At 44.8% G+C, this 21,094-nt stretch overlaps 1 protein-coding gene across 2 annotated transcripts; it reads right to left on the reverse strand.

The window, feature by feature from the left end:
* Window positions 1-1,128: 1,128 nt before the first annotated feature.
* Window positions 1,129-18,355, reverse strand: LOC144767123 (securin-like). 2 transcript variants are annotated; one of them, XM_078650723.1, is made up of 6 exons: window positions 18,312-18,355; window positions 3,826-3,947; window positions 3,245-3,420; window positions 1,959-2,025; window positions 1,613-1,765; window positions 1,129-1,322 (listed from the first exon to the last, which is right to left on the reverse strand). In XM_078650723.1, the coding sequence occupies exons 2-6, from the start codon at window positions 3,914-3,916 to the stop codon at window positions 1,249-1,251; spliced, it is 561 nt and encodes a 186-aa protein (XP_078506849.1). In that variant the 5' UTR covers window positions 3,917-3,947; window positions 18,312-18,355; the 3' UTR covers window positions 1,129-1,248. The 2 variants fall into 2 exon arrangements, with proteins under 2 accessions (XP_078506849.1, XP_078506848.1); XM_078650722.1 differs by lacking the exon at window positions 18,312-18,355 and having other exon boundaries at window positions 3,826-3,976.
* Between the last annotated feature and the right edge of the window lie 2,739 nt (window positions 18,356-21,094).

The raw sequence follows: 21,094 nt of genomic DNA on the forward strand, positions 1-21,094 counted from the left end.
AAACTAAGAACCAATGTAAGTTTCAAGAGGCTGTCTCCAGAAACACAAGAACATGTAGGAAAATCGTGGTAACATTATGGTCTAGGCTGATGTAGCTCTGGCTTATTTCTTACAGTCATATTGATGTGGTGCTCACTTTGTATATGGGCATATTGTCTTATTGCTCATGATAAACTAAAACGTGGATAGATTTGTAAAAAATAAAAAATTAATTAAATCTGCCTTTACGCTAGGTTATTGTTAAAGTAGCAGCTAGATCTCCAGCTACAAGTCTAAATTTTCAAACTTGAACAGCCCCAATGAGATTTAGGTCAATGACATTTAATCACAACCTATTTGGTTCTGAATGATGCTGTACATGAGATTAGAAAAACCTACACTGGGATGTTGCTAGACAGTGGCTTTTCACACCATGGCTCAGAGACTCAAAGAGGTATCAATTCTATACAAAAGGAGATTAGTTTACCCCCTTCCTGAAAAAGAAAGGACTACTTGGAAATTGGATAGGATTCTTAGTTCCGGATTTCCATCCTCAAGAAATGTATCAGACACGTCTTAACAGCTACACGTTTGAACTAGGATGTGGAATTGTAGAATCCCGGGGCCGGGCGGAAGCTATTTACAACACTGCTATACACAAAGAAGTCTCCCTCTGCATGGGAAGGCCTTTGTGCTACATGAAGCTGAATGGATCCTACTCCCATGGCGAAGAACTCCCAAAGTCTAGAACCTACAATCCCTTCTAGGGCTCCCCTCACCATAAAACACTGGTATTCCGATATAAAGATGGTAAATACATAACAAAACCTATTACACAGGGCAAATGCTTCAGATACGTAGAGCACGTTCTGGTGCGCTTCAAGGACAGGCTTTTGGAGTGAGAGCTATAACAATTGAACTCCCTTCTTTTGGAGCTCTGAGAAGCGTTAACAAGCGTTTCAGACACTCTTGGTCCACAGCAAAAAACTAAAATCTATATGTAGTTGTTTTTAGGAGGGGAGTGAATATTAGTCCTCAGGTTAAAAAGCTGAAACCGAAATAGTTTCCTTGCATGCTGCGACAGATGTCCAACATAAGAGCAAGCTTTTCACAGGACCCAAAAGAATTAAATAATTCCATGTACACAAGTAAAAGTGACAGACTTTATTAAATTAAAAAGCAATATACAAATTAAAAGTAATATACAAATTGGAGTTGAATGAAGTAGGAGTGCAAAACAGTTCCTATACAACGCAAGTTGTAAAAAGTTCAATCTTCCCACAAAGGCGGCAAGTCAACAGTTACTTCATCCAGCGAACAGAAGAAAGGCGAGTGCAGGATATCTGTAGACAAAAAGGTAGATCATTTGGTTTCCATACATTTGATTTGTATTATTTTAGGGTTACAGAGCACTAGAGATAATTGAGCTTATTAAACATGTATAGGACAAGATTTTCAACTGGGGGGGTGAACAGAAGCCCTGTGCAAAGTTGAGGTCCGAAACAGATAGTGCCCGCCACATGGCCAGTAGACAAGGTGGTTGATTGACAGTGGGTATGACGCTGTTCCCACATTAAAGCAAGTTAAAGACCATCTGAAAACTTGCAGGGGAACCTGCTACAGAGATACTAACCTGACTCCCATGTGAATGGATAGGATTTCAAAGGCGATGGCACAAGATTGACAGGTTTGTCGAGCCTTTCAATATCCAGTGTCTGGAGCGATACACCAGCCAGACACAAGTGACTCAGCTGGTGTTCTTCAGGTACATCAAAACACTCAAAATCTAAGACAAAGTACACATGGTGACAGAGGGTTAGTTTAGCTGAAATATGCAACACCACATTGACAATGTACATAAAGCCTCCATGTTGCTACTCGCTTAACTAATCAAATGGAGTGAAACTGAAGATCTACTCCAGAAACGTGATTAAGAGGGGGACAAAAAAATTGCACTTCATGTCTGTAGAAATTCTTACCAAGTGGATTATATGGAATAAATTTCTCAATTTCAGGATCTTCTGCATTAGATGGAGTGGCTGAGTTCTGCGAAAAGAATTAAAGTTTGTGCAAGTTAATGGAACTCACCTGAGGTCAACCAAGAGACCATTTACAGCACAATATACATCCATTGTGAAGCAATGGCCTAGCGATCATAAGCAGTCTGACAAGCCATTTGCTTCATTTTACAGCAAGATGAGCAAAGGACTCGGGGAAGTCTTCCCACTCCACCCAATTTATGTCTCGCTAGCAATCTGGTTCGATGTTTAATCTACAAATACTTACGATACTTTAATAAAAGCATACTCCGGTTCACCTTAGCAGGTCATGTGACTATCTGATTTAGCACAAGGAAAGCAGGCAACCAATTAAAAATTGCAATTCATAACACATTGAAAATATTTAGTAAGAGGACATGAATATCTTTAACATATCAAAAGTTATTATATCAGAAATCATCCATCAACACGTTCTACATATGAGAATGTCCTTTTACACAATTCAAAGAAACTGCTCTTTAGCATCTTCAACAAACCAAATAGTTCACTTCCATCTATTGCAATTAATGCACTGTCCTATCGAAAGACTGTTCCCAACCTTCCGCTTCCAATGCTGTACTATATACAATCCAGTTAAGACAACGTTGCTTGTGAAGTGTTGACAATGGATATGCCTACAAGAAGAATGCTGTCGAAACTTTTGGATTCAAGATTGCCAGAAGACTTCTGAGTGAATTAAAGATCATTAGAGATATGATGGCTATAGTAGATACACGTGTGAAGGAATCTGTAGAAAGATTCTGAAGCCAACATTTTGATAGCCATTTCAAAACATGCATTTGCTTCCCCCCCCCCCCCCCAAATACAAGAACATTGGATATGACTGGTGTTCAGTGATATTTATGTCAACCTAAATTGCAATTAATATTGGTTTAACTTTTCAATACAATTGGAATTTTTAATATATTAAAAAAATAAATGTATGCAAGCTTTCTGTGAGTGCTATACAACACTGCTCTTCTATGAAGATGTAATGTTACTCCACCTGCTCTCCCTTACGTCACCCAAATCAGAAAACCTCTTGTAGGCCCCATTTTTGGTGATATTCAGTATTTAACTAGACTGCATGGGTTAACCAAATAGCTGGGTTTGGATATCCGCAGGGACACAGATTGCAAATTTTACAGTTTCTTGTATACCTGAAAAAGGACTATTTAAAAAAAAAAAAAAAAAAAGAAATTGTATGCTGGATGGATTTTTAATACCTTTACAGAAGGCTGCTGAACCTTTGGTTTCTTCGTTTGCTTGGCTTGTAGGTCTTCCGCGGATTTGCAGACATTAACTTTGGCATTACTGAGACCCTTCCTGACTGCTGGTGCAGAGTTGAAGACTTTTCCGAGAGATTTCGGATGTGACGTCTGCGACCTGGCAAACACTTTTGCTAAAAAAAAAAAAGCAGATCATACATTTGTAATTTAATATGCAAATTGACATCCAAGTGCACTATTAGATAATGGAAACTACATGCTATCTGGCAGAAATAAACTTATTAAATTCTCAAAGCACCACGAAGAATTCCCAAAACACCTACAGCTTGAATCAAAGGGGGTCACATTTGAATGCATGCAGGTAAAACACACGTGCATCAACAAATCACTACAGTCAGCACATCAATTGCTCTTAATAGGCTGCACATCATTTCCAAGTGGCATCATAAGTATTATCTTCCTTCTCACATCTTGCTAAAATTAATTTTAGCCTGGTGTAGTGTGGAGACTCAGATTTATTCATTCTTCCAGGAAAAAGATGCAAGGAAGACGTGCACAAAATATTTTAAAAGGCTCACTTGATGTAGATGGCAACCTTGTGCGATCTTTAGATGCTCCATTTGTGCGGATGCCACCATTTTCTTGGTCCACGTAGATCAAAGTAGCCATTTATGTGGTTTAGAATAGAAAGTATACAGTGCTGCAAGGGAACGAAAGCAAGTGTTACCAGTCTGTATTGAAATCCATAGCTATGGCTTTAAAACAGGAGGGCTTCTGAAACTGAAGGACTTTGTAGAGCAGTCTGTGCTCTGAAAATCAAAGACCACGGGCAAAACTCATTTGCTTTGCCAATGCTCGACAATACACAACGACTGACAAAAAAAAAAAACAATGACTTCAGAATAAATACATATTTCTCCCTAGCACAGCACACCATTGGTACAAATACCCCATCAAAAGTTATTAAAGGCATGCCCAGCATTTGTGTTGTGCATTATTATGCTAGGAGCAACAACATGCCACGTCAATAGGACACAACAAAACAAGCATTGGAAGTACTACATATGCAGGAGGAAGAGTATGCAAACAATAGGGACAGAATATAGATAGGCATCCATCCATGCAATGGGGAGCATACATGCTAATGCAGAGTAATCGGCACAGGCAGACCGTGATCTCCCATTCAATGGGGAGCCCTTAACTGTAAAGGGTGTGCACTACTCTACAAGGGAGAGATGGGTGTACAAGTGAATAAGGGCAGAGAGTGTGCAGCTCAGTGCCATGCCAGTGGCAAGTTTCTCGCCACAAACAAGACCTTCGATGTTGCGCCATCTTTAGGTGCTGGCTCCCCCCCCCCCCCCCCCCTTAGGATCCCACCATGGTTCTTAAATTCAGAAATCACTTAGAAATGAATCTATTTGTATCAAAGTTTCGTCTCGCAATATGTGAAAAGTCTAGTTTCCAAAACAATGATTCGTGTGTACGGTATGTATTACACAAATAAGGAATGCAGAAGTCTAAATTAAAAACTCAAGCCTCCAAGGATTACATTTTCGCTTACCGGTTGTTATAGTAAGACCTGGAGGCAACTGTATTGTGCTTTGCTGAAGACTGCACAATGAGCTATGGCACAACTATTCCCGGAGTCACCATTGTATGCCTCAGGGATAGGCGAGATATGGCATGTGCAACTGTGCTCTGCTGCATGCCACAAGCAGCAGAACCTGAACACCGAAACCATGCAGAGATGATGCAATAGTGGTGCCCAAGGTCTCAGTGTACACTACGGAGTCAGAACAGTTTTGTGCCTTAGGCTTATGGGTATCATTAAAATATGTGGAGGGTTTGCAGAGTGAAGCTCCTGCTGCAGGATGAATGTTCACTACTGATGTTTTAGGTTGCATTTGAGAGTCTAGTTTACAGAGAGTTATAGATGGGTTTCGGGGGTTAACAACGTATGTTACTGACATTGGGGTGTACGTGTGTTTTGCAGTCAACATTCTGCATAACCAACGGTCAACAGAGCTACAATGCCCATTTTGTGTACGGGCTGCTATGTGAGCAGGGGAGGGGGTCTCTGAAAATGAAACAGACAAGTTGGCACATCAAGTTGGCTTGAAATGGACTTTCAAAAGCAGCAGGAGATGCACTTTGGGGACTGCATAGAAGTCATGTTTGACCTGTTTCCGCTTGCACTGTTGACTGCCCCTGTAGGCTACATACGCGATGTGGAGCTGTGTCGAGTTAGCTAGTGGGAGTGACTGCTAACAGGAGGTATGGAATTCGTAGGTGTAGATCGAGAAGCAAGGGTTGTGCAGATGGTCTTCAAAGCTGGGGCAGATGGTATAGTGGCTTCTGGTGATTTTGGAACTTTATGCTGTTGGTACAGAGGGGCTTATTAGTGATACACTGTCATTGGAGACATTGATGTGACAGGAGGAGGTGCCCCATGTGGCTGATGCTGCCTGCCCGTATACATGTGCACCTGCAGCAGGCTGAGCACTGACAGAAGCTCTCTTTCTACTGCTTCAGGTCGCTCCTTGTACACTTAAGCCACCAGGTCTTTGCTGCTGAGCATTGCTCAGTCCCCAAGAAGCCCAACTGTCACCTGCCCACTGCACCTCGCCTGTGCCCAGTCAGCTGCGATTCGAGAAAACATTAAATCAGACTGCCTTTTCATTCACCTCGGAGAGAGCATTTACACGAGGGGATCAGAGAGGCCAGCCATCTTGCTTAACTGCACTCAAAGCCTTTGGAGTTTCGCCTCAGTGTGCCTGCGATATTGCCTAGGGTATTATGGAAATCTAGTGAAGGTATAGGATGCCAATACCAGGAGATCAGGCAGCTGGATGTAGTGTGGGCGGAGTATAGTCCCTGCGCTACCCCCAATGCAAACAAGCATTGGAAATGCAATAGGTCTCGCACCATTAGAGTTAGTGCTTTTAGAATTGTTTATGGGGTTTTTTTGTCAATGTTTAGCATTTTTGTTTCCTGTAGCCAATGCTAAAGTATTACAAATAAAAAAAGCCATAAACATTTCTAAAAGCTCTAACTGAAATGGTCTGAGAACTATTGCACTGTGTGAGGGTGAGTGTGAGGGGGAGTGAGGGGGAGTGAGGGGGAGTGAGGGGGAGTGAGGGGGAGTGAGGGGGAGGGGTTGAGGGGGAGTGAGGGGGAGGGGTTGAGGTTGAGGGTGAGGTGTTGAGGGGGAGTGAGGGTGAGGGTGGGTGAGGGTGAGTGAGGTGTTGAGGGTGAGGGTGAGTGAGGGTGAGGGGTTTTGGGTGAGTGAGGGGGAGTAGTTGAGGCTGAGTGAGGGTGAGTGAGAGTGAGGGTGAGTGAGGGGGTGAGGGGTTGAGGGTGAGTGAGTGAGTGAGGGTGAGTGAGAGTGAGGGTGAGTGAGGGGGTGAGGGGTTGAGGGTGAGTGAGTGAGGGTGAGGGGTTGAGGGTGAGTGAGGGTGAGGGGTTGAGGGTGAGTGAGGGTTTGAGGGTGAGGGGTTGAGGGTGAGTGAGGGTGAGGGGTTTTGGGTGAGTGAGGGGGAGTAGTTGAGGCTGAGTGAGGGTGAGTGAGAGTGAGGGTGAGTGAGGGGTTGAGGGTGAGGGGTTGAGGGTGAGTGAGGGTGAGTGAGGGTGAGGGTGAGTGAGGGGTTGAGGGTGAGGGGTTGAGGGTGAGTGAGGGGTTGAGGGTGAGGGGTTGAGGGTGAGTGAGTGTGAGGGTGAGGGGTTGAGGGGGAGGGGTCGAGGGGGAGGGGTCGAGGGGGAGGGGTCGAGGGTGAGTGAGGGTGAATGAGTGAGGGTGAGTGAGGGTGAGGGTGAGTGAGGGTGAGGGTGAGTGAGGGTGAGGGTGAGTGAGGGTGAGGGTGAGTGAGGGTGAGGGTGAGTGAGGGTGAGGGTGAGGGTGAGGGTGAGGGTGAGTGAGGGTGAGGGTGAGTGAGGGTGAGGGTGAGTGAGGGTGAGGGTGAGTGAGGGTGAGGGTGAGGGTGAGGGTGAGGGTGAGTGAGGGTGAGTGAGGGTGAGTGAGGGTGAGTGAGGGTGAGGGTGAGTGAGGGTGAGGGTGAGTGAGGGTGAGGGTGAGGCTGAGGGTGAGGGTGAGGCTGAGGGTGAGGCTGAGGCTGAGGGTGAGGCTGAGGCTGAGGGTGAGGCTGAGGGTGAGGGTGAGGCTGAGGGGTTGAGGGTGAGTGAGAGTGAGTGTTGTGAGAGAGGGGTGATGAGGCCTGGTTGTTGAGAGAGGGGTGATGAGTCCTGGTTGTTTTGAGGTACAGCTGATGAGGCCTGGTTGTTGTGCGCTCTGTGTATTTTCACATGGCGTTCTACATTCTTAATGGAGTGCCTGTAACTGTATATTCCACTCAGTTATCTCCAGTTGCATCTGGAGATCAACCTGGGCGGACGCCTTAGCTGTGCTGCAATAAACCTGCTTGTCTTCTTATCGTGGATTTGGCATCATTGTAATAAAGTCGTTCACTAAAAGAATTACATGAAATTACATTGGGAGATGAGGGTTGGAGGCGAGCTAGTGAGAGAAAGAAGAGGGCCGGCTTTCTGTGTGGAAATGAACACAGAACTGCAGCGGCTCCACTGTGGCGTCTGATAACAAATATTAAACATTATTTATCAGCATTGGGAGCCATTGAGAATGTAACCAGTGATTAGTGCTTATCTACTTCCATCGGATTTCCATTGTCTGCTGCGCAGCGCTCCTAGAGCAATGTTTTGTGCAGCAGGCGCTTAACAACCCCCTTCCCCATGTGTAAATGCACACGCACTATAACTCACTGCAAAGCGTTAAATGTCGCTTCGCCCAACAAATATTCATGACTTGCTGATTGTAGCGAATAAAGCAGATATAAGGCTGGAGACATTGTAGGCGGTGTGAAAAAGCTATGCTGCTTTCTGCCACGCCTATTCCTAATGCTGACATGACATTTTTCGATTACGGCCCCAGGAACGTTTTGGAACTTTGTTTCCTGTGACCGCAAAAACGCAACAGGCTGTTGAACAGCGGCCACCACTGACAGCTTCTGAATGACAGCAAAGTAAATAAAGAGATGGGCGAGCCGCGCAGAACAAAAGAAAGGCATGCTACCGCCATTATTAAAGATGAATAAAGGCACGCGCCGCCATTGTTAATGATGAAGCTACCCAACAAAAAAAAAAATGCAGTAAAACTTTCATTGAATAATTAAAATGTATCAACACATAAAAATGATCATCACTCCCCTAATTGTGCTACTAGATTGCATTAACCAGTTTCGCTGTCGGTGCCCCTCAGCTGAGATTTCAGGGAGAGTGTGTACCCACTGAAAGAACCTCCAGTAACCTCTTTCTTGTTCGTTCTCTGAGGTTCACGGCACAGGAGGACGTTAGTTACGAAGAAGCTGTGGCATGCAGTTACTGTGATTGGAACCTCTGTGCGGAGGAGCATGCGTGGGCTGCTAAAGGGGGCTGGTGGTGTGAAGGTGGCTTAATAGTCTGAAGCAGTAAGGTTAGGAACACGGATGTAAAGGGTACAGCTACAGGAACGTGAAAGCCAGCAGCATGCTTGCCTGAGCCAGAGAAACACTCACAAAGGGAGGAGAGCAAGCATCTGTATACATTAAAGTAAGGCACCCATGAATTGGGTGCCGCTCTAAGCCAGGGAAACGCTCATTCAAATAAACAAGCGAAAGGATCGGAGACACGGCGGGTAAAATAAACAAAAAAAAAAAAAACGAAGCCGGAGGGAAGAGAGGGGCGGGGGGAGGAGAAATGCGACACGGTGGGAAGGGGAGGGGGCGGAGCGGGTCAAATCAACAAACAAGCCGAAGGGAAGAGAGGGGAGGGGGGAGGAGAAATGCGACACGGTAAACAAAGACGGACATGCACGCGCCCGTGACTTTTAAGGTCAATGCGCATGCGCATAAGCTTAATGCGCATGCGCATTGACCTTAAAAGTCACGGGCACTGCAAGGAATCGCCACGATTCCTTGCAGTGTGGATAAAGAGTGGATAACTCGCAATACTCTCGCCTTGCTCGATGCGCATGCGCATCGACAGGCGAGACCTAAAAAGCAAACGACAGCAGTAGCTTTATCAACCTGTAGCATAGTCTAAGGAAAAGTTATGCTTTCTTAATGGGGGGGTGGGAGGAACTAGTCGCAGGGGCGCAACCAGACCCAATCTTCGGTTCTAAGAGAATTAGCAATTAGTGGCAGAGTGGACGTGAAGAGCGACTGGGGCTCGAGAAGCCGATACAGCACTCAAGTTTCTTTTCTCAGTGCAATACAATAAGCAGTGCATGACTCGCACAGTGAAACCATGCCACCGCCATGACCAGTTGCCCCCCCCCCCCCCCCCCTTCCCAACACACAGCCAATGACTGACTGAGCAAACGAAAAGCAGGACTGGCTAATAAAACATTTGTTAAAAGGGTGCTTGAGTGAATGAAAACAGTGCTCCTGAGAAAGGCTCCTCAAGCAAGACCAAAAGAAGTTTCTAAAATGGTCATAAAAAGATCGTGGAGGAAAGTGTGCTTGTCCCCGTTCTCAGGAAGAGGGAACACAGTAAGAGGCTTAACAAATGCATGCAATGGACAAACGGGGAGGAAAAAAATATGAGAGACGAGGGCGTTGCAAATGGTAAGCTTTTGGGGGCTGAAGACTACAAAATTTAGACACAGCAGGTCTGAGACAGCACATGCTCCGTCTCCAGCTGAGACGGAACAAATGCACCACAGTGCTTGCGGCCAAGTAACCACTTTTATAGTGCAGCACTTACGAGAAAAGTCACATGGTGACAGTGGGATTATTTTAACTTTCCATATTTTAACTTTCCATACAAATCCTGTTCAACCTATTTACTGTGGCAGGTTTTTAGTTCACCTATTACATTACAATTCCATGTTTGAAGTCTGTTTATCTGAGACCAAAAGGGTGAATTATGGCCAGAGATGTCGACTGGGAAAGCAGATTAGAGTCCTGCTGAGACTTTAACAGCCTGATTCTGGGCAAATCAATCTCTTCAGCTAAACAAGCTGCTGTGCATGGAGAAGAAGTCATGAGAGAAGGGGACAAGCACGGGCACCGACACGCTTGCGCATCTGAAATGAAGTTCCACCAAAGCCGAACACACAAGAACTTGGGACATGGATAAGAAAAAAAAACGTGAACAGGAAACAGTATGCAATAGGAACAAGCATTGGCATAGCCAATAGGTCTTGCCTTGGGTAACTTATAAGTATTTAGCAAAGCAGCACATATGCACCAGGGGAATTGCTCATGCTCACATCCTCTTTGGATAGAGGTAGAAGTTTGTTTTTTTAGTCGATATTTAGTGAGAAATGTTTAAAAGTTTAACTAATGCCACAGAACATATAGGTAAATGGTCTGACCCTCTGAAGGACACTACAGCAGTGCATCCAACCACTATCATAGCATGGGTAATGGGAAACCAGGCCAAAACTGGCACAGCAGAACTAGCTCAGAGCCCCATAAACAGCCTTTCAAATCGGTCGTGTACTTATATAAACAGTAGAACCTCAACAACATGTGCAATCTGAGAAAATGCTGTCCTTTAGCTACATATTATGTGGCGAGTATTGCACCAACCTAGTCAAAAGGCACCGAGGCACTGCACAGGGTAAAAAACACAAGCAAAGTCATGACGCATTAGAAAAGTAGCTGGGTTGTTGCCAAATATTGCATTATGTACTGTTCTTTAAAACTTGAATTAGGAATACTGGGTTGATGTGTGACCCATTATTTGGAACAATGGATTTTGATCAATCTAATAAGAGCATCACATCAGGTATGAATTCGAAAATCCTGCTTGAATACTGGTCTGCAAAATAACCAGATGTTAATTTGGTAACTGAACTTGCTCAACAGATGCTTAGTAAAAGATCGAGCACTCAAGACATAAGAAGCCATCTAGAGTCAGGGCCACTTGAATTATGTGATTTTGAGTGTGGTGATTTTTGCATATATATGGATTTGGCGCAATTGCCACAATTCATCATCTGCTGCATAATCTGCAGAATTTGACACAAAAAAGTTTAGCCAAAACAGTACCAAAAAGTTACTAAAATTACCATGGCACATGCTGCCGTACAGTGGAACTTTTCTGCAGGGCTGATAGTGGACAGCAGTACTTCCTTGGACTCTCCCAGCAGGGGCACAGTTACTAGAGGAGGTGGGAGGGATTTCTGTTGAACTTTCCACAATTGCTTCTATCTGCAAAGTAGTGAAGAAAGGGCGGTGAAACGAGGAAGAATGCATGAGCTTCAGAAGAGATCACAAGCCCAGCCTTGTGCACGAGGCTTCGCATTATTCAGGCCTTGCGCCTCGGCCCTGCTCTTACACATGGAACCAATCTCACATGGAGTACAGGGCCTGGGGAAGCTAGTGCTGGTGAAGTGCTGCATGCCAGGAGCTGTGTCCCAAAAGCAGGGACTATGCTCTATGCCAAAGAGCATGCATGGTGGCTAAAGGCAGGCACCCTGTATATTGCACAACTACCAGATAAGGAAGGAAAAAGTGACTTTAACCCTTAATTTCTGTGTTGTAGGGTCAAGTTCAGGATGTGTGGAGTACAGTGCAGAGTCCAGTTTGCATGAGGATTTATTTGTGCAATGGCATGTCAGATATGCAGAAACAAGATCTTATACAAGTGGGCTGACACCGCTTAGTATTTCCAAGTGATGCCTTAGGGCAAGGATTACGTCATGAAGGAGTACATCCCTTAACTATTGTACATCCACATAAGTTGACAGTTCATAAGGACACTTTTCTACAGCAGTGTTTTGGGCACGGGGTATATCTAAGCTCATCTTTCCCACAATCTTGTTCTTCAGCTGCATTTCTCTTTCAATTAACACTCTGCCACAGCAATTCCTGAAATGGACTCTGGTTCTTTATATATGTGTGGACACTTATTTAGACATGTATTTGAGTACTTAATGTGACTTATAGTGTGCATTGGTCCATGAAGGCCATTAGATAAGTCAGACAGTCTTTCATTGAAATGTATTCCTTTAGAGAAGTGTAGGCCCCTTTTCATTGTAATGTATTACAGTCCTCTAGAGAAGGGCAGGTACCCTTGCACTGAAAATGTACTGCAGCCCCTCTAGTATTGAAATGTATTGCAGGCCTTTGGCCCTTTTGAATGAAAATGCATTACAGTCCTGTTGGACTTGGCCCTTTTTGCAGGGTCATCCCTGATCTTTTTGCCTTCTGCCTGTATTTCTGACCGTTGTTGACTGTTTTACGACTCTGGACACTTTACCACTGCTGATCAGTGCTAAAGTGCATGTGCTCTCCCTATGGTAAATTGATATACGGATTAGTGATGCCATGATTGGCTGGTTTGGTTTACTTGTCAGACCCTAGTACAGTGTAGTGAGTGTGCCGGGGGCTTGTAAATCAAATTCTGCTGGTGGGCTTGCAGCACGGGTTGTGCCACCCACAGAAGCAGCCTGTAAAAGTGTCTCAGGTCTGCCGTTGCAGAGCCTGTGTGCAGTCTGGTACTGCCATGTTGACTGGGCAAGTGCACCCACTTGCTAGTCCCTAAACCTTCACTTTTCTGCATATTAGTCACCCCTATGGTACGCCCATGGGCAAGGTACATTGTAGGTAAAAGGTAGGACGTCCTGGTGTGTGTGTGGCGCACGCCCCAATAGTGAATTACAGCCATTTTTGTGTTTCACTATTGTAAGGCTACCTGTTCCCCATAGGCCAGAAAGGGTCAGTTTGATTATCACATCTTATATCCTATCTGACTCAGGGAACTAGGTAGAAATTACTGTTTAGAATGCCTAAACTCAGAATGATCAAATAAATATTTTAGTGAAGGTGGTTTGAAAATACCACTTTTAGAAAGTAGGTTATTTTCTTGCCTAACTTTCCAATACTGCCTCTGCTATGTTGTGTATTCCTTTGTCGGAGTTTGAGTGACGGGCTAGGGGATTCCAGGAGACAGCGAGTCAGTACACAGCTGACTAGAGCTATCTGCATGTAGATGGATGGGAGGAGTGCACCTGAATAGGGCTGTGCCTGCCTTCCACAATGCTGGCTCCACCTTCTGTGGTGTCTGATGTCCCTGGCCCACACTGTGAAAGGAAAGGAGTCTTGTCAACAAAGTGCTCCAGGACCCTCTGCCTTCAGCAAAGGATTTGCTAGTATAAATATTGGGCCCCAGATCAAATAACTTTACATCACTTTTGGGAAACAAGAACCTTTGCTGAGGAGAGGAACGAGAGAAACTGAGGAGGAGACTATCCCTAAACGGAGTGCTGTTTGGGGGGATTGGCCTGCAGTGATTGCCTGACTGCCAAAGAAAGGAGAAAGGACTTTGTGCTACTTTCAAAATCAATTTGTAAGGGATCTCCAAGGGCGTGAGATATAGCTTGCCTCCTGCTAAAGTCTCAGGGACAAGACTTCACCACCCAGGTCTCCTGCCATCCCTTGCTGGGAATTGAAGTGACTGCTCTTGAGCGGGACCAGAGAGACTGAGTCGCTGGCAGCGCGACTCAAGACGAAGAAGCATGTCACCGCTGCAGCCGTTGTCGAATCACCGGAGAAGAGTGTCGCCGTCGCATCAATGGAGAAGTGTGCTGCCATCGCACCACCCAAAGTGCCTCGCATCACAGGAGAAGTATTGCCGTAGGAGCAGACGCCATCGCATAACCGGAGAAGCATGTCGCAGGGCCTGTCGCGGCTCAGAAGATTAATTGAGTCGCCGCACGGCTGGCGTGCGTGCATAGTGGTCGCATCAATAAGACAACGCCATTTGGTTTCATTGCACCGGATCTTCATTGCATCACGGCGCTGCTGGTCGCATCGCCACGGAGGCGCAGTAAGATGGCACATCACCTCCCCACGCGAAGAACCGACGCATCCCCTACGCAGCAGTAGGGACCCGACGCATCACCGTTCGTGTGTAAGGAACCGACGGATCACCTTCCCTGCAACACTTTTGTTGTATAGCGTTGTGCATCCAAAGGTACATTAAACTCAAAGTGTCGCATTTAAAGAGAACTAAGCTATTGCTACCATTTTAAGTACAGTATTGTGGATTTGTCGTTTGTGGTCTTGTGTTAGTCTATATAAAAATACTTATTTTTATACTACAACTTGTGTGGTGTCCATCTGTAGTGTTGTCACTGGGTTACTGTATGTGTTCACAAATGCTTTACACACTGCCTCCGAAATAAGCCCGTCTGCTCGTGCCAAGCTACCATGGGGGTGAGCAGGGGTTATTTTAGGAGTGTATCCTCTTACCCCGACTAGACGCAAGGGTCCCTATTTGGTCAAAGTACCTACCTCTGCCAACTAGAGACCCCCAAATCTAACAAGTCCTTTAGACAAGTGCCGGCCCTCTTGAACTGAAATGCATGCTTTAACGAAAAGTGCTCACTGTCTCTTTGAAAAATCTTGCACTTTAAAGAACAAGCACCATCCCAAACACTGCTGAAATGTACTAAGAGCCCCCATACGAAGCTTAAGCCGTAATCCAAATAAATGGTATGTAAATGTAAATGTAAATGTATTTCGATTTATATAGCGCACATTTCACCCAGGGGTCTCAAGGCGCTTGCTTAGGGAACCCGTCCTGGTATTCCCCTGTGAGAGATACTCCGGCAGGGTATTCACAAGGTGAAAGCCAGGCATCCCGCCGCGAGGGGCCGAAGTGGAGATTAAGCAAGCTATTGCCCAGAGTCGCAGAGTGTGACCCCGTGAGTCGAGTAGGCACCGGAGCGAGAATTGTCGAGTCCGTGGAATTTTTGAGCCCGAGACCCGCCGAGGCGGGGAATCGAACCCTGGTCCACGGCTGATCTCAGCTTCCGGGTCTGCCGCCTCTAACCACTGAGCCACACTTCTCCACAGAAGTATGCAGTGCATGTTTACATGGAAAGGCAATGTCAGCTCTGCATACCTACAAGTATATTCACTATATAGCAGGAGTGAAACATGTTTAATGCTAGAATTGCTGTATTTCTCTGCAGTAAACACTTGCAATGTTCCGACCCCTGCTGGAATCTACACACTTTAGTTTGTATGCCCTGGTGCAACCGCCATCCGGAATCCGTCCGGGTCCAGACCCCTCATGTCAGGGTGCAGCTTTTGTGTATTCCCTTACAGTGTCTGGCTCTGACATATTGCTGCCTATCTGGGATGGTCAGGCTCACGCAATGGAAGCAGACCACTCTGCCTCTGTCCTGCACAGACCTGTTCTGGGGCCAGGTGCATAACCCTGATGCACTGCTTTCTCTTTGCCACTCGCAACCATCTCTCAGTTGCCAACATTAGAAAACGTGGTATAGTACATACTTTTAATTTGGTATCAGTGGCTGTTGCTCTCGCCACAGCTGGGAATCAGCCTCCTAACATTAGAATCCTGGCAGAAGGGTAGCGAGCAGACTGGCAGCTACTGGTTAATATATTTATTGTGAAGGGGGGTTGCCCAAGCTATCCCTAAAAGAGCAGGCGTGAGATGTGGCAGTGCTTTTCCTCCCTCCCCGCTATGCTATACAGGCAAGTCTTTGAGGGGGTGTGTATTCCTAAAACATTGGAGACTGGAAAAGTTTGTGGGCGAGGCTTGCGAAGAGAAGAGAAAGAGCTGTCACCACCACCACCACCTAACTTCTAAACCTACGACTGCATGTTAGAATAGAACAAGTAGATAGTAACCTGACCCACGAGGAATGCAGCTGCCACCCTGCACACCCCTGCTTGCTCCCGCAGGCAAAACGCTGTGGGACTGAACATTACAAAAGGTGGGACACGCACCCGCCTTTAGCCATTTGGGTGCTTTCATTATTGAAAAACATATGCAAAAGCCAACGTAATACGTGGGGTGTGGGGAGTCAGACACACAGAGCAGTAACAAGAAGCCTTGCAGGGCATGTGCGCTGCACTCAACCTAAAAAGTAGTAGTTAGTGGCAAGTACACAAACAAATTAGAAGGGCAGAGCTTAAGTCCCTTTTAAGATTTATTTTAAATACAGTAGATTTCACAAGCATAGCGCAAGCTCTGTGCAGGAGACACCTAAAAACGTGTGTCATACTGGATTGCAGGACTACTAGTTATGCCAATCAGTGGCACAATGCATCAGACTCATGTGTTCTTTTATCGGCTAAAGCCTCAACTCTTGACAGACCAAGGAAATGCAAGCACTTACGAATTCGGACGGCAGACAACTGGAGAAGACAGTCTTGTTGACGACCTTGCCGCATTCATGCAGGAAGCATTGACATAAGGCCCGCAGGTAAACAAACCCACACTCATAGTTTGGACCGAACCTCCCTTCAGTCAGAGGACAACATGCCTTAATTTAAATCTCTTCGACAAGCAGGCACACAACCAACTGTTCATAATATTGCAAAAACTAAATTGCACTGTTTCCCAGGACTTTAAGTGGTATGAAAACAAAAAAAAGGGAGGAAAAAGTGTGTTTTGTTTCCTCCGAGTTTTGTTCTTGCATTCAGATGTGTGACATATCTAAAACCAGTAAGGTTTATTACCCTGGGCAATGGTTGGTAGCTTGTTATATGTTTAACAACATTTTATGAAAATAATTAAGATTGAAAGTGTTTTCGTTTTGAAATGGAGACTGACTTACTGAGGCCTGGAGAAAGTTGTCAGGAGTATCTCAATCACGGTTATGGCCACTGTATGTTATAGATGTGTGCCCTTTTTCCTTTGCAACTCATCCATCTACATATCTTTCCTCTTCAGAACCCTCTAAGGAAAGAATCTCCTTCGTCTCACCATCACCGAAATGATGGACCCACTCACCTGCAAGCACCTAGTTTTTTTTTTACACCCTGTCAATAGTTTGACTACTGTGTACCTCCTTCGTACACACTTGCACAGAATCACAACTGTAACTTGAATATGCGACCAATTTTGCCCTGTGCATGCAGCAGAGACCAAGAATTGGATGATCATGCTTTCTGAACACTTTTTTACCCACAGACCAGCATTGGGAGAAACTTTGACTGCCTTCGGCCTCAACTCCAGGGCTTTCAACTGCGGTCCATTTTAAACTCCTCGGGGTGACAATTGAAAGTATGCTCTGTGCCAGAGTAATATACAACACGAGAAAAAAGAAAAGACAGCCTGGAAATAGCTACACTTTGATCGCATGCAAGACTAAGTAAAATGTGAAATATAAACAGAAAATGTATCAATGGCATGGATTACTTTAACGGTTTAAATGTATTATACAGCAGATGGATCAGTGTTTTTTGCCAGTACAATTACAGACAAATATAGGACCCAAAAGGGACCCGTTTCAATGTCTACGTTGGTGTCTTCAAACTGAAATGAATAGACACAACCCATCCCCGATATGATGCGAGTAACACTCTGCAAATCTTGCTCAAAGAAAGCGTAATAGTTACACAAAGTGCACCTCTAGAACAAGTAAGATCCTAGCAGCAACTGACATACTGTCAAACTAGAACCACTTACACATTCCTATTCTAACACCTTACAATTCTTTCATGATTTCGTGGACTCCTAATTCTATAACGACCTCACAAGATGCACACGTACAACATAAACCGCAAAGCTAAACATGAAAATAGAGGTGTCCACTTTACAAACGTTTAACTAAGGTTAACACCATAAGACTCCGCTTCGGTTAGTAACAAGACACCAAACATGCGTGATACTATACAAACTGTAAAATTTGACGCGAATCAACGTCTCTGATCAGTGCCAGTGTTGACCTCATTTGGTTAAGCTACTATACATAACTACAACCGACGTTTCACTAGCCCCAGCTAACTTCTAAAATACTCAACAAAGGTCAACCCAGTCACAACATCAAATCCACCGATTGCTATAACTGCAGGAACCCGGTCACCAATACCCAACCTCCTTACTACCAGCGATTCTCTAGACATCAAGACGAACTGCTCTATAGCACATTTAAACGCGAGCGCTCTAAAACAAAATTACCAGACTCGGCGTATTAAAATATTTTCTAGGAGCCCCTAGGTATCACTATCACTTAAAATAATCACGCTAGACAGAAAAATTTAACAAAACCTCATGACTAGCGCTCCGACTTAGCGGCACTTACCTTCAATACCGAACTGGAAAACCTCAAGGGTATAACGCATACAAACACTGGGAGTCCGCACTATTTAAAATATCATTCTCCTCCTTATTGGTGGGCTGTAAATGAATGCTGCTTTTCTATTGGTCAATTTATGAAAACATTCCTTCTGATTGGCGAAGGTACTCCGTCTGCTTGTCGTCTCGTGTACGCACGCGTATGATTGTACGCAAGCGCACTATGAACTGTCTGGAAATTTGTATTTGTGATCTCCCTACCCTGCAGCAGTGTACTTTGATTGGCATTAGTTGGGATGGGTGGGGGCTAAGGGACCTTCGGATAGATTAAATGCCGTGTTACTGTTGTGATATTGCACGGTACTAAAGGGAGCTGCTTCTGGGCCCGCTCCTGAGTTGGAAGGAGGGGTGTGGTATCTATCTGTGCAGGGGTTGGCCTCGGTGCCAGGGAGCATGCTGTGCTTTGGGAAGGGTACCGTGCCGTTTCCCGATACATCCACATCGCCTTCAGCAAGCACATGCGTTTTCTCCTTGTCCCTATCGGTATCAAAAGGCACGAGCGCTAACGGGCGTAGTTACATTTCTGAAACGGTCAGTGTGAGCTTTTATTTTATTTATTTATTTATTTATGCATTTTTATATAGCGCGGACTTTACCCGAAGGCGTCAGAGCGCTTCACAATTAGGAACAGAAATTAAACATAATGAGAAACATTACAAAAGAACAGATTGCAAAAACATAGGTTACTTACATAAGGTAATAGTGACAATTGTGAGCAAACAAAATACATGAGGTAGTAAAAACTGTGAGCAACCAAAAATACATGAGGTAGTAAAGGTAATAGTGACAATCGTGAGCAAACAAAATACTTGAGTAAAGATTGTGAGCAACCAAAATACATGAGGTAGTAAAGGTAATAGTGACAATAGAGCTGCTCGCACGACAGATGTGGAATTCCACTCTCACGGCGCACGGGTGTGGACGGTCTCAATGTGCAGTTGTTTTGGCCTGTGAATTATAATGGAAGGTCATGATGTCATAGTTAGAATGTAAGTTGGGGGTATTTACTTTGTGTGTTAGAATGCTTGTGACAGATTGAAATTGGGGGGGGGGGGGGTTGCTGGGGCTAACACTTCTTGTCAGGGCTGGCCCTAGCACTGGTTGCACATGGTGCAACAGTCTTTTTTGGCGCCCCCTCCCCCATTTTTTTTTTTTTTTTTATTTAATGCATTTTTATAAAGCGCGGACTTTACCCGAAGGTGTCAGAGCACTGTACAATAGAACCAGTTACGTTACACGAGAGAACTGTTGCAGGAATAGAACAAACAAAAATAGCAAGAACAGACTGTATAAGCAAAAGTAAGAATAAATATGACAAATTTTACAATGACTAAAGAACTTCCTGGCGAACAATACAAGGCCATAGAATCAAAACAACGCCGGCAAAAGGAACACAATTTCAAACACAGCAAGCACAGGATGTATAAGCAAAAATATAAACATATGTGACAAATTTACAATGACTAAAGAACTTCCTGGCAGGGTCTGAGAAGGAGGGAATTAGTTCTGAAAGTGTCTTTGGAATAAAAGAGATTTGAGGTCAGCTTTGAAGATCTGGATGGAGGTGATGGCACGGAGCGAAGGAGAAAGCGAGTTCCAGGTTCTCACCGCATTACCTGAGAACGATTGTGCCAACAGTTTTTCTCTTTTGAAGGGGGGGGGTTCAAGAAGAAACTTTTCCGCATTCCGAGAAGGTCTTGAGCCTCTAGACAGTTTTAGTTTATTCGCCAGATAGCCAACAATGAACTTCATCTCTATATCACCTTTCTGACAAACATTTCATTTTTTTATAGCGCTACTCATAGTTTACTCACACTCAGTTCTGTGATCTGCATGGTACACATTCATTGTAGCAGGCACATTAACCCTCTGTGCTGTGTGGGTGGCAGAAGTAGGGTGGTAGGGTAAGAGGAGTGACTGCAGAGTGAGTGAGGCGATCATATGAATTTGGGTGCAGATGTAAGAGCAGAGTGGGACGAATGAATGCATGGTTAGTGATGGGCTTGTTTGAGTGAGATTGCAGATTGAGCAATGAGGGGGACAGGTGAGTGAAGTGTCACATGAGTGCAGGGTGAGTGGTGTGCTCGTGGCACTGCAGGGTAAGGCACAGGGTGAATAGCACAAGTGCATTGTGAGTGCAGAGTGATCACTGTGAGTGCAGGGTGAGCGGGTGAATGGTGTGAGTACATTGTGATCGCTGCGAGTCCAGGGTGAGCGTAAAAATGAAGGGCGAGAATGAGGAGTGAGTTGTCTGAATGAAGGGTGCATTCCCAGACACTTGAAGTACCTCAGCATGTTATTGACAGCGGCGTAGGGTTTCAGATACAAGTTAAACTATTGCTATTATGGCATTAATCAGGGATCGAGGGTGAAGGAAATAAATAATGTGCCGATCCTGCAACAAACTTCCAGTTTTATGATCGGAGTTGCCAGCTCATTTTTTTGATGTCCCAGACTATACAAAAATAAACAGTCGTCTAAAGCCGTATTTTCAGCACTTATCTTTTTTATTTATTTTTTATTTTTAATTGTAGTTCATGGTGCAGCAAAACAAAAATTCATTAAACACATTCGAGGTATAAGAACATCTGATACAAATAAATAATCATTCAAGTATAAACAGCTTATAAAACACATTACATGGTGTGGGGGTAAAAAATACAGATGAGCTTTCAATAAATATGACAGTACAATACATATCAGGTTCATATTCTGTCCTCCAGCCATTTC

The sequence above is a fragment of the Lissotriton helveticus genome, chromosome 7 (assembly GCF_964261635.1).
Source record: "Lissotriton helveticus chromosome 7, aLisHel1.1, whole genome shotgun sequence".
Classification (NCBI taxonomy): Eukaryota; Metazoa; Chordata; class Amphibia; order Caudata; family Salamandridae; genus Lissotriton; species Lissotriton helveticus.